General features: G+C 38.6%; 1 protein-coding gene across 1 annotated transcript in view; it reads left to right on the top strand.

Annotated features, from left to right (window-relative positions):
- Positions 1 to 546: 546 nt before the first annotated feature.
- LOC131427853 (serine/threonine-protein kinase 26) overlaps positions 547 to 13713 on the top strand; it is a 205666-nt gene continuing 192499 nt past the window's right edge. The window contains exon 1 of the mRNA XM_058591407.1: positions 547 to 1344. Coding sequence (XP_058447390.1) covers positions 1330 to 1344 — 15 coding nt within the window. The 5' untranslated portion in view covers positions 547 to 1329. The remainder of the gene's footprint in view (positions 1345 to 13713) is intronic.

Here is a 13713-nt window from a genome sequence, read left to right as displayed (position 1 = left end):
GACGTAATTTCGCCTGGACAATTTTGACAGCAGCCGGAATGCAGCCAGCCTTCTGACGGTTGCCAGAATTCCTCACAAGTGGGTGGTTGCGTGGATTGCTCTGGTTTTGCGTCATAAGAGTTACGATTGTACACCAGAGATGCAAATTCTTAAACCCGAACCTGACCCTTACCAGATCGAATAAAAAATACTATTATTCGTACCCGACCCTTTCCTGATAAAAAAACAACAATATTTACTATAGTCTCGGGTTCAAATACGCGAAATCCGACCATCTATTTTATGCACAATATTTCGACAAATCTTGATTCGCATAAGTAATATAGTGCCACTGCAAGGAGTTTATATGCAATGGTTTGAGTATTAGCTAAAACGTCATAGACTTGCTATAATACATTTCGTCTAGATCAATTTGTGACATTTACTTGTTTTGACAGTCATGCAATGTTTTTTGTCTCGCTCACTCTACCAATTCTTGCGAAATGCAACGAAAAACGACATCGGTTATTACAGGTTTTGCTTTGCCAAGTGCGTTCTTGCGGCTATGTGAGAAAAACAAGTTTTTTCGTTGTTTTTTGTGAATATGTGTGAAGAAATTTTGCTTCCAACTGACAGCTAAAAGTCAGATTTGGTTCGTTGTTTCGTTTCTCTTGGAAAAAGGGTGAAGTGGTGGTGTGTTTTGAACAATATTTTGTGTAGTTGGACGACGTTTTGGATGATTAAATTTCACGATTTTGAAAGTTCTCATCGGTTCGTGATTCCGGGGATTGAGTTCAGAAGTGGGCTATTTCGTGTTTTTTTAACAATTGCGTAGGTCTCCCGGAGGTGGCAAAAGGTGAATATTGTGTGTACGGTTCTACCAGGCAGCTGAAGCGAATAGTGCAAAGGAAAGGTACTGCTCTAGTCTCCATCTTTATTTTGCATTTTTTCTCGTGTCAGATTGTTTTTCGCTACGGTTGTGTTACTTCATGTTTACTCAATATCTTGCCAAGTGTGTAGAAATTTGGTGTAAGAGAATGGTTCCTGCCAACGACGGAATTCCGATGCCGGAATAGCAACCGAATCTAGCGTTACGTAATTTAAGCTGCTCATAAATTCAAATCGAACTACATTTCAAGTTTGCCGGAAAACAAGAAAAGTGCCAGATCGGTGAAGAAAGTGCTCCAAATACCAGGGAATAAATCAGTGACAGCAATTTCCAGCTTACATCACTCTCAGCGCAACGATTGTCGACCAGTATTTACAAACATTGAGAACTTTTGAACGAACAAAGCATACTCAGTGTTGGATTAGGGACTCCCTGCAGACGTGGACTCCTAAGCTACCAGGATGGCATTCAACGAGGTAAGTGTCTTTGACCTTTTCGCCGTGCAACGGATGTGCCCATCGCACATCTGCCTGCGGGGTTGGGCAAAATGTCATCTGTGTTCGTCCAGCCGCAAGCCATACTGCAGTGGCGATAAATCCGTAATGACCTTGACCGGGTGTTCCACTGGTTGGTGCCGTTTGGGGTTTTGCTGCTGCTATACGAAACGACTGCGGCCGGCAATAGCCGCGCGCATATATGCAGAAATGATGAACAGCGAAGCTGTGCGATATAAGTATGTAGCTTTCATCGGAATAAATGAAGAATGACCGATAATTGTTTTTCTCGCTCGAAACGCGTTGCGTGATTTGTATGGTTATTGTGAAAAAAGCTATTGTCCATACGAGAAGGTGTTCCGTTAATTTTCAACGGTAACCGTGTGCTTTGTCTAAGTTGAAAGACTACAGTTGTCACAATTTCTACAGACAGCGTTCATTCTGCATTAATGTCGCGACCATCCTGTTCTAGGAAGTACGCGAAGTGGAACAGGATCAGGTGTCTATAGAAGCACAATTTTTAGATTTTACTTAAATTGAATCATCAAATATTGTAAAGAATTACAATTAGGGCTATTGTACAAACAGCCATCGCATTAGCAGAGTCGCCATATTTTTCCGATTACTTAATTTTCAATCAACGAATTGTTATAAAATTTGATAGAATATTTTTGCTTAGACTCTAAGAAATAATACCGCAGAAAATATAATTCGAATATTGTGCAATACTGCTGTTATAGTGATGCGAAAACTCGAAGTGAATGCAGGTTTTCCATTTCACCTTTAAGGTCAATCTATCAATATTTGTGTGAGATTTCAATAGGACTCAGAAAAATTGGAAAAGCTGTCGACTTCGAACTTATCCACCGTTTGCAGGGAGTGTTTGATTTGCTTCTTTGAGAGCTGAAACTGATTCCTGAGGACTAGTATAGAATCTTAAAAAGATTTAGATTATGATTTGATTTGTACAGTGTGTTTATGTTTAATTCATTCCATGGTAGGATCGCAAGAACGTGGATATTGATGTAGATGAAGGAGAATTTAGTTTGAGCTTTTGGAACTAATTGACTCCTAACTTCAATAATGTAATGATTTAATGTATGGCTGAATCGATATTTCCTAAAGCAATTTCACGATTCACACTGCTTTCGATATGGGATCTGTATTCTAGCCGATTAATTCTAAGGTGATAGAATGTATAACTAATTGAATTAATCATTGCTTAAACTGAAATCCTGAATGTCTCAATCAAAGTCAGTTCACTACAAATGAGTTATTGATCTTCTAGAACTAGATCAATTGTACAAGGATTTCTCATAGAAGATGAATTAGTTGGGCTAGTTGGAAATAAAACCGGCTAAAAACCAACGTCATGAAGAACTCCTACTCTCTTATTATTCTACTAATTCCTCCACGGAAAATATTTAGCATTTAGAATCCTATTAGGAAAAAATAGATTAGCATCCGGTGCGTTTTTGCAGCTATCATTTGATTTATTTACTCATCAACGCATTTGGTTCTCTTGTATGCACTAGTAATAATGAATATTTCCTATTTATACATCGAGATGTCTGAAAAGCACTTCAATCCTCAATTAGCGGGCCTATTATAATGTTCTATTTTGTACATGAGATAACTGTTTAAAGATTGATTTAAACAGTCTATTTCAGCCGAATTTCACATTGCTTTCGGTATAAGATATAGAACTAATTGAACTAATCATTGCTGTATTTAAAATCCTGAATTTTATTGGTAGATTATCTAAATCAAAGTCTGTTCGAGTAATTAATACACTACAAATGTTAAATTGATCTGCTAGAACTAGATCATTGTAGAAGGAAGAATACAACCCCATTAAGAATGAAAAATCGATATCTTGTGCGTTTTCAACAATTTCATTTGATTCATTTTATATCATCATAAATATGACTATGGAATTATAAAAACAACTGTTCATTGAATAGAAACAGGAAAGTTTTTCTTTTTAATGAACACTCTACAGTTTCGGAACTGGAAGTATTATCCACAACGAACTCAGGGACTCTTCATGGAACCATAAGTCGTTTCCTTTGAATATATAAATTTTTGCAATTTTTGACCACTATTTTCAATACTTTCGAAACCTAATTTCGAGGAACGGAAGAGCCGAAGTTAGTTCATATCACCAGCAACAGTTTTGAATCTAATTGGTAAGAAAATGTTCTCTTTTTTGCTTCGTCGCTTTAGATAGTATTTAACGCTTAACCCAGTAGTTCCAGAACCGGAAGTCGGATCCAGATGTAAATCAGGAATTTTATTTGGCATTATAACACCTACTTTAACCTAAGTTCACGAAAATCGGCCAGAACATTTTTAAGAAAATAGTCTGAGTTTCAGGAGTATTTGAAGACTATTTTCGATGCTTCCGGAATCGGTAATCGGGAACCAGGACAGCCGGAATTAGTTTGATAGACCGTCTATTGACAATGAATTTAACAAAGTATTTAGCAGTCAGTTTTATGGGAATTTATCCGAAACCAGAAGTCGGATTCGGATAAATTGTTCCTTTCGTTTGAATCTCAGCTTGTGAAAATCGATCAAGCTATTTCCGAGAAAATCGAATATTTTATACTTAATTTTCGTTTATTACCCTATAACTCTGGAACCGAAAGTCGAATACAAATGACACTCAATAGCAGGCTATGAGACTATAAAACCTTTTATTTGAATCTTAGTTTGTGAAAATTGGTTCAATCATCTCGATTCGGTTGGTGATTTTTCAAGATCAAGAATTTTCAAACTTTAGCCGCCCGGGCATCTCCCCTTACTCGTATCCGATTTTGCTCAAACTTTTCATGGGGACTTTTTTTTCGAGGTACTTAAACTTTTTAGCATTACCGCTATACGAAATTAGAGGTGATCTCAAAATATTGGTACCCTGATACAGCAATCCTATGAGAAACTGATATACGTTCTCTCAGAATTTTGTAATATTTGGAAGAATCGTTCTCCATCGAAAAATATTAGACTCGTATGTTTATATTTTGTCATTAGGGTGACCATTCTGGCCGATTCTGCTAATAGTTTTTAGGCAAAAATATGCGAATATTGTAAAGTTGAAGTTTTGTGTTTGGAAAAGACAATTGCATAACTTTTAAACGGTTTTCAAGATTTGCGACCAGTTGGCACTATGTTCGCGACTCAGGTGTGATATTGGACAGCAAACATAGCTTTTTAGATTCGTTAGTCATATTTCATCAACCACGGCTCTTATTCTACCGCTAATTTTAATGATTTCTACACACAGAAAAATATGTGGACTTAAGTTCTCTACTGTTCCCTAACTCGCAGTATTTTGGAATATACTGTACATGTGTGAGCGCCACATTACGACGTTCGAAGGTTGGAGCCCGTCCGAAAATGTTTTGCTCGATTCGCACTGAATCTTGGAATCTCGCAGTAGTTTTCCTCAAAGAATGTTTATCAGTGGCTTGCTATCGAATAATATGGACTGTTCTGAAATACTAGGCCAGTATCAATGTATATGCAGAGTAATAAATGTAATGTTATTCTTCGATTATAACACATGGATCAATAAGTCCCGAGACTAACAACAGAAACAACATTTTTCTGCAAAATTTTTTTTTATTCATCAGCATAATCACCTTTTAGGGTGATACAACGGTTCCAACGTTTTTCCAATTTTTCAATACCATGTTTATAAAAAAATTATCTTTCGCTTCAAAATAAACTTCAGTTTCAGTGATGACCTCCTCATTTGAGCCAAATCTTTTCCCTGGAGCATTTTTTTAAGATTAGCAAAGAGCCAGTAGTCACTGGGGGCTAAATCTGGCGAGTATGGGGGGGTGGGGAAGCAGATCAAAGCCCAATTCGTTCAATTTCGCCATTGTTTTCATCGACTTGTGGCAGGGTGCATTGTCTCAATCGCGGCACCCACTTGGAAAAAACCTTTTTCATGCTCAATTTTTCATGAAGGATAGTAAATACACTTCCATATGATATCTGTGTCATCTCAGCAATCTCACGGAGCTTCACTTTACGATCTTTCATTATAATTTTTGTCATTTCACTCACATTTTCCGGTGTAACGGCTTCCACAGGTCTACCCGAGCGTTCCGCGTCATTTGTGTCAGTACGACCACGTTTAAACTCGGCGAACCACCGACAAATCGTTGCTTTTGATGGACAAGAGTCCGGATAACATTTTTCAATCCATTGTTTCGCTTGCACGGTGTTTTTACCCATTAAAAAACAATGTTTTATCAAAACACGAAACTCGGTTTTTTCCATTTTTTAAACAAACTACAAAACGACTTTACTCCAACCTCGATAACTCAGCTGTTTCTGGTCGGATCGACTTAAAATTTTGACCCGTTTCAAGCAAAGGTTTGTACTCTAGAAAGACGTGGTTACTGGTTTACTACGAGCGCCATCTCTGCTTTAGTCTCGGGACTTATTGATCCATGTGTTAGTGCTGGACCCAACGGGATTCCATCCGTGGTAATAAGAAATTGTTCTAAAAGTTTGTTGGTTCCACTATCCAACATTTGCAATTGTTCGCGTTCTGGAATCGAAGTAGATTCTATAAAGACTGTCCCAGAAAGTATGGACGCAACCAAAAACCGCTGCCATTTGCACTTCGAAGTCAAATGTTCTTCGTGCTAAAGAACGTTTGAATCTTCGAACCTATAAGAAGCAGAAACAACCAAAACGTAGTCCGAAACAAGTAGCATCGATCAGGCCGAGGGTTCGAAAGCTGTACAATACGATTCTTGCTGGAAATTTGAACTGCATAATCACGAAACCTATGTGAAACTCGATTACAAATCCTTGCCGGGACCACAATATTATACGGTGCAAGTGTTAAATCAGTCCGAGACATCGATTGAAGTAAAAAAATTTGGTAAGAAAGCTATGGTCTGGCAGGCAATTTGTAGCTGCGGTAAGATTTCGAAACCCTTCATCACCACTGCTTCAATGAACAGCGAAATATACCGCAAGGAATGTTTACAAAAACGACTTCTACCCATGATTCGAAGCCACAAGAATCCTGTTGTTTTCCGGCAAGATCTTGCTTCTTGCCACTACTCGAAATCAAAGGTAGAATGGTATACTACCAAAAATGTCACTTTCGTCCCAAAAGACATGAATCCACCAAATTGCCCACAACTTCGACCAATTGAGGAATTTTGGGCATCAACGAAGGCACATCTTAACAAACATGTCTTGGCAGCCGAAACCATTCAACAGTTCGAAAAAGATTGAATAAAAGTGTCAAAACTTGTCGCCAAGAAGTCTGTACGGAATTTAATGAGGAACTTTCGCAAGAAGGTGCGCCAGCTAGTCTACAATGGCTAAGTAGCAAATGTTGAGAATAATATTTTGTTGTTGTAGTCTAATATTATCAGTATATCGAATAAAATTTGAATATCTAACACTTGTGATTTTTTTACAGCGAAATCAAAGTGCGTCCATACTTTCTGGGACAGTCTTTATTTAAGTGGATTTTCCAATTCTGAGGAAAGTAACACCTGCATAAAAATAGTGGTATAATGGTTCGCTCGAATATCGCGCATTTTAGTTTTCAATTTTGCGTTTTGATTTTGAAATTATTTGTGACAACCCTGTATATACGATTTATTAATTTTCAGTTGGTTTGACGTAAAGTCGCCAAAATTACGTTCAGTTTTTTTGCAATGACTGAGTGGAAACATATATTGGAGAAGCCAAATAAATGAAAAACTTACAGAAAACATGTTTTTCTGGAAAAAGATACGCTCAGAGACAGGACTCGAACCTAAACGACACTCCCCTACTCAGTGCTTAAGCGCAAAATAGGTATAGAGCGAGAAGACTAGTGTTTGATGAACACAGAAGATGTTTGGATGTATGGTACCGGTCGTGAGACGGCTAGGATGTAGACCATGTTCGATGTACGCTTTATCATGCCTAGTCGTGTTTCAGAGCTGTGTCTATCACAAGGCTTTGTGGTGGCGAAATGATAGCGCGTATGCACGGAATGCATAAGAACGCAGGTTCGAGTCCTGTCTCTGAGCGTATCTTTTTCAAAAAAAATCATCTTTTCTGTAAGTTTTTCATTCATTTGGCTTCTCCGATATTAGTGGCGTCTCGTGGCAGAATTCACGCGTTGTGCACTGATTATATCTGATGTAACAGTTCGTTCTTAGTGAAAATTGAGGAATTGATATTCGCTTGTGTTTTTCAATACAATAAAATATCGATGTATGGAAGGGAATCTTTTGATGTGGAACACATCTTTATTTTCTCTATAGGGGTGCAAATTAGAAACTCAAGAAAAAATACACGTTGAAATGTGGTTAGGTTTTAAACACTTACAACTCAGTATATTTTGTATCAATTATTTATATTATTTCATTATTTGATTGGAAATATTTCTAAGATTCGATTTGAATGTACCAAGTCACGTATTTTCAATGATAAATGATTGAAATTTTGATTTGTAGCGAGCAGTGTCCTATTTTGTCTGCTAAAAATCTCCGGCATATCGGATTTCCCTGCCATAGACAACGGTTTTGAAGGAGTAAGCGATATTATCAAAGAGAAAGCATCGCTCTGATTGGTCAATCGATGCAAAAGCGAGGTTGTTGGAAGCACGCGAATCTATAAATAGAAGCAAAATTATAGCTAACGTTTCAGTCCTACGCGTAGCATGCTAGAGGTAGGTTGTTGCTAGACAGCAAGACAAAAAGTTCCATAAAACGATTTGAAGCTTTAATTGATATGCTCTGATCTTGTGTCAAGCAAGCTCGGATGAAATTCCATGTTATGCCGTTTCGCCTGAGAAATTGACAACTACCCAGGGTAAATTTTGAGTACTTAAGATTAATTTCTAATTTATATAAGATGAACTCGATTGATAATGAGATAAAGTTTATAGCTTTAACCGAAATCACAGAATGGTAGATAAACTTAACGCTATAAAAATAACTGCTTGCATACAAAACTTGAACACAAGTTTGGCGAAGAGAAGCTACAATATCAACATCCGTATCGCAAGTATGTACAAAGATATAATTGCATACATTTGGGATATTGGTGTAATTTCGTCGGCTATAAAACAAACACTATTCGGTTTTGGTTCCTAATCAAGATAAATCTAAGCAGACTCTCGTGCAATTGCGGATTCAAAAGTGTGAGGATTGATTGAACTGTTTGATTGTAGATCATTAGAAAGTTTGGTTGCCTTGTTCCACATCAATGGCTCGAACAACCTCATGGGGCTGATCCTTGTAGTTTTTTTTATTATACTTATATCGTATCATCGATACAATCTAAGAAATCCGCGCGCTGTGCGTCGAGCAAATCTATCTACCTATAATGACATGAACAAAACCGCTTAGACATTGCAACTAAGACAGCCAAGGATGCCAGGAATTTTTTTTTTCAAATCTGCATTCGAACCAAAAACAAGACGGCTCGTCATTCAGTAATAGCCGTTCAACCGAGAAGGTTGTGTATAGAAGCGTACAGTTTAATAACGCTGGTTGGTTTACACGCGTTAAATACGACAACGGTTGAACTACAGGTAGAGACCTGTTGGCAGCAGCCGTTAAAACGTATAGTCGTGCTGCATAAGAGAGCCCTAGTGCTGGGCCAAGCTGGTGAAGGAAACAACAAAGGGCGTTTCCCAAACTCTACCCAGGCCGCCATATACAGCCACAAGTGCTGAGCAGGAGAGTGCAAAGGCACATCCAAGAGGAAGAGTGCAAAGGAACATAGAAGCAGGAGAGTGCAAAGGCACACCGGTGCGAAGGCACTTCGGTGCAGAAGCATATCGGTGCGGAGCACTAGGAAGAAGGAGACAAGACAACTCGGTCTTTCCACTGCCATACAACACGCAGGTATACACCGGTGACCTGCGCTGGTTACAGCTGGCGAAGACGAAAGCAAATCGGAATTCGAGTGGTGCTGGATGTCAGGTAGCAGTAGCATCACATCCAACAAGAACATCTAGAGCAACGAGAATCTACACGGCAGTGCAACGGAGATAGACAACAATTTCAAGGTAGAAGTTTTTTCTTTTCCTTTTGATTGAGTACTGTGTAGTGTTGGTTTCAAATTTTATTTTAAAGTTTAGTTAAAAATTTTAATGTAATGGATGAATCCATGGACGTAAATCCTAGCATGAATCCGATACCCCCACGAACGAAAAAATATCAGGAGAGCTCTTCTGGGCCTTGGATAGTCTTTTTTAGACGTATATCAAAGCCATTAAACATTTTTCAAATTAATAAAGGTTTGACATCACGATACTCTTCAATCAAAGAGATCATAAAAGTAAATAACGATAAAATTCGTGTTGTGGTAAATAATTTGAAACACGCGAATGATATTGTCTCTTCGGAACATTTCAATAAAGAGTATAAAGTTTACATACCCTCCAAAGATGTCGAAATTGACGGTGTTGTTACCGAAGCGAGTCTTTCGGTAGATGATTTACTCAAGCATGGTGTTGGTCGTTTCAAGAACTCTATGCTTGAGGGTGTGAAAATACTGGAGTGCAAACAACTGTACTCAGTAGTTCATGAAGAGGAAAAAAAGTTTATCGCCCATCAGACTCGTTTCGAGTGACATTTGCCGGGTCTGCGTTGCCGTCCCATGTCTATGTCGATAAAATTCGCCTCCCTGTTCGGCTTTTTGTTCCAAATGTAATGAATTGTACGAACTGCAAAAAATTCGGCCACACAGCTACTTACTGTAGTAATAAACCAAAATGTATTAAGTGTGAAGGGCCTCATAAAGATAATGATTGCAACAAGGAAATTGAAAAATGTATTTATTGTGGGAATAGTCCTCATGATGATATTTCAGTATGCACTGCATTTAAAGTGCACAAAGACAAAATTAAGCTTTCTTTAAAAGCACGGTCTAAGCGCACATATGCAGAAATGCTTAAAACGGTCATTGATGTCCCCCCTTTGGAAACCGAAAACGGGTTTTCAAATCTAGAGGAACCAGAGGACTCTGACTCTGACGAAAATAGTGAAGGTAATTCGTTTATCACTACCCAAGGGTCAGTTAAGAGAAAGAAGTCTTCCTCCAAATTACCAAAAAAGACACCTAAAATTTCATCTTCAAAAAAAGATCCCCGTGTTAAACAAAAAAAGTCAAAACCAAAGACTGTGCCTCCTGGTTTGTTAAATTCACAAACCAATCCAGGATCTAGTACAGAAAAAGATAATAATCCAGTGGGCTCCATTTCACAGCCACCAACAGGATTACTGAAGTTTTCGGAAATTGTTGAATGGATTTTCTCAGCATTCAATATATCTGAACCCTTAAAGATCCTCATAATGGCATTCCTTCCAATAGCTAGAACCTTTTTGAAGCAGTTATCAGCTCAATGACCAATTGTCTCAGGTTTTGTATCTTTTGATGGATAATTTATCACCAGTCGCAAATGATACAATCACTGTCCTGCAGTGGAATTGTCGAAGCATCATGCCAAAACTTGATTCATTTAAAATATTATTGCATAGTCAAAAATGTGATGTATTTGCTTTATGCGAAACATGGCTTACTTCAAACATAGCTTTAAATTTTAATGATTTTAACATTATACGTCTCGATAGAGACTCTCCGTATGGTGGAGTGCTTTTGGGAATTAAGAAATGCTATTCCTTTTATAGATTAAACATCCCTTCAACTTCTAGTATAGAAGTTGTTGCTTGCCAAATAAACATTAAAGGCAAAGATATTTGCATAGCTTCGGTTTATATTCCTCCAAAAGCACAAGTTGGACAGCAACAGCTTAATGAAATGGTTGAAGCCCTTCCTGCACCACGATTGATTCTGGGGGATTTAAATTCGCACGGTATTATGTGGGGTTCCGTTTACAATGATAGCAGATCATCTTTAATACAAAACATTTGTGACAATTTTAGCATGACGGTATTAAATATGGGTAGCATGACACGGATCCCAAGACCTCCGGCACGCCCAAGTGCATTAGATCTATCTCTTTGCTCAACATCAATTCGACTAGATTGCACCTGGAAAATACTGCCTGATTTACACGGTAGCGATCATTTACCAATCATCATCTCAATTAGCAGTAGCAATTGCATTGCTACTTCCGCTAGTATTCCATATGATTTGACAAAAAATATCGACTGGATTAAATACCAAAGTAGTATCTCTAGTATTTTGAATTCAATGGAAGAGCTCCCTCCACTTGAAGAATATGACTTCCTCATTTGTTCGATTCTGGAGGCAGCAGAACAATCCCAAACTAAACGCTTTCCTGGGCCAACGACTAACAGAAGGCCTCCCAACCCCTGGTGGGACAAAGAGTGCTCAGAGGCTAAACTCGCAAAACAAAATGCTTGCAAGACGTTTCTAAAACGGGGAGGAGGAACTCCTCAGAATTTTGAAAAACTTATGGTTTTAGAAACCAAGTACAAGAGCATACTTCGAGCCAAAATATGTAGCTATTGGAGACATTTTGTCGAAGGTTTGTCAAGAGATACCTCAATGAGCACTCTTTGGAACACGGCCAGACGAATGAGGAATCGTAACGTGGGCAATGAGAGTGATGAATACTCGAACCGATGGATATTTGACTTTGCTAGGAAAGTTTGCCCAGATTCTGTTCCTACGCAGAGCATTATACGGGAATCTCCTCCAAATAATGGTTTTATTAATAACCCATTTTCAATGATGGAATTTTCTATAGCACTCTTGTCTTGTAACAATAACGCTCCAGGGTTGGACAGAATTAAATTCAACTTGGTGAAGAATCTGCCCAACCTCGCAAAAAGACGTTTGTTGGAATTGTTCAACAAGTTTCTTGAGCAAAATATTGTTCCACCTGACTGGAGACAAGTGAAAGTTATCGCCATTCAAAAACCGGGGAAACCAGCTTCCAATCACAACTCATATAGACCCATTGCGATGTTGTCCTGCATCAGAAAATTGTTCGAAAAAATTATTCTACGACGTCTCGACACTTGGGTCGAGACGAACGGTTTGTTGTCAGATACTCAGTTTGGCTTCCGTAGAAATAAAGGGACGAATGATTGCCTTGCATTACTTTCGTCTGACATCCAAATTGCCTTCGCTCAAAAGCAACAAATGGCATCTGTATTTTTAGACATTAAAGGAGCATTTGATTCAGTTTCCATTGATGTTCTTTCAGACAAGCTTCACCAAAATGGACTCCCAGCGGTTATAAATAATTATTTGCACTACCTTTTGTCGGAGAAACACATGCATTTTTCACATGGCGATTTGGCAACACTCAGAAATAGTTACATGGGTCTCCCGCAAGGCTCATGCCTCAGTCCGCTCCTCTATAATTTTTACGTGAATGACATCGACAGCTGTCTAGTAACCCCATGTACACTAAGACAATTGGCAGATGATGGCGTGGTTTCAGTTACTGGACCCAAAGCTATTGATCTGCATAAACCATTGTTCATCTTGGTATCGAATTCTCTGCGGAGAAAACAGAGTTAGTCGTCTTTTCAAGAAAGCATGATCCCGCGCAGCTTCAGCTCCATATGATGGGAAGAATGATCCAACAGGTTTTAACTTTTAAATACCTCGGGGTGTGGTTCGATTCCAAATGCACGTGGGGAGGACACATTAGGTTTCTGATAACAAAATGCCAACAAAGAGTAAATTTTCTTCGAACAATAACAGGATCTTGGTGGGGTGCTCATCCGGAAGATCTAATAAAATTGTATCAGACAACGATACTTTCAGTGATGGAATATGGATGCGTTTGCTTTCGTTCCGCTGCAAACTCTCATATTATCAAACTGGAGCGAATTCAGTATCGTTGTTTGCGAATTGCTTTAGGGTGCATGCATTCGACACATACAATGAGTCTTGAAGTTCTGGCGGGAGTTCTTCCATTAAAAGATCGATTTTGGGAGCTTTCATCACGCCTGCTAATAAGATGTGAGGTGCTGAATCCCATGGTAATTAATAATTTCGAACGACTAGTCGAGCTTCGATCTCAAACAAAATTCATGACAGTATATTTTAACCATATGTCACAGGAAATCAACCCTTCAAGATATATTCCTACCCGTGTCAGCCTCCTAAATGTCCCTGACTCAACTTTATTTTTCGATACATCCATGCAGCGCGAAGTGCGTGGAATCCCGGATCATCTACGTTCGACGGAAATCCCAAAAATATTTTCAAGTAAGTTCAGGCATATTGACTCTGAGAAAATGTTTTACACGGACGGATCGCGAATTGAAGAAGCGACAGGGTTTGGTATGTTCAACAATAATGTTTCGGCCTCATTTAGGCTTCAAGAACCTGCATCTGTTTATATAGCAGAGCTAGCAGCAGTTC

The sequence above is a fragment of the Malaya genurostris genome, chromosome 2 (assembly GCF_030247185.1).
Source record: "Malaya genurostris strain Urasoe2022 chromosome 2, Malgen_1.1, whole genome shotgun sequence".
In the NCBI taxonomy this organism is placed as follows: Eukaryota; Metazoa; Arthropoda; class Insecta; order Diptera; family Culicidae; genus Malaya; species Malaya genurostris.
This window is presented reverse-complemented; position numbering and strand designations above follow the sequence as displayed.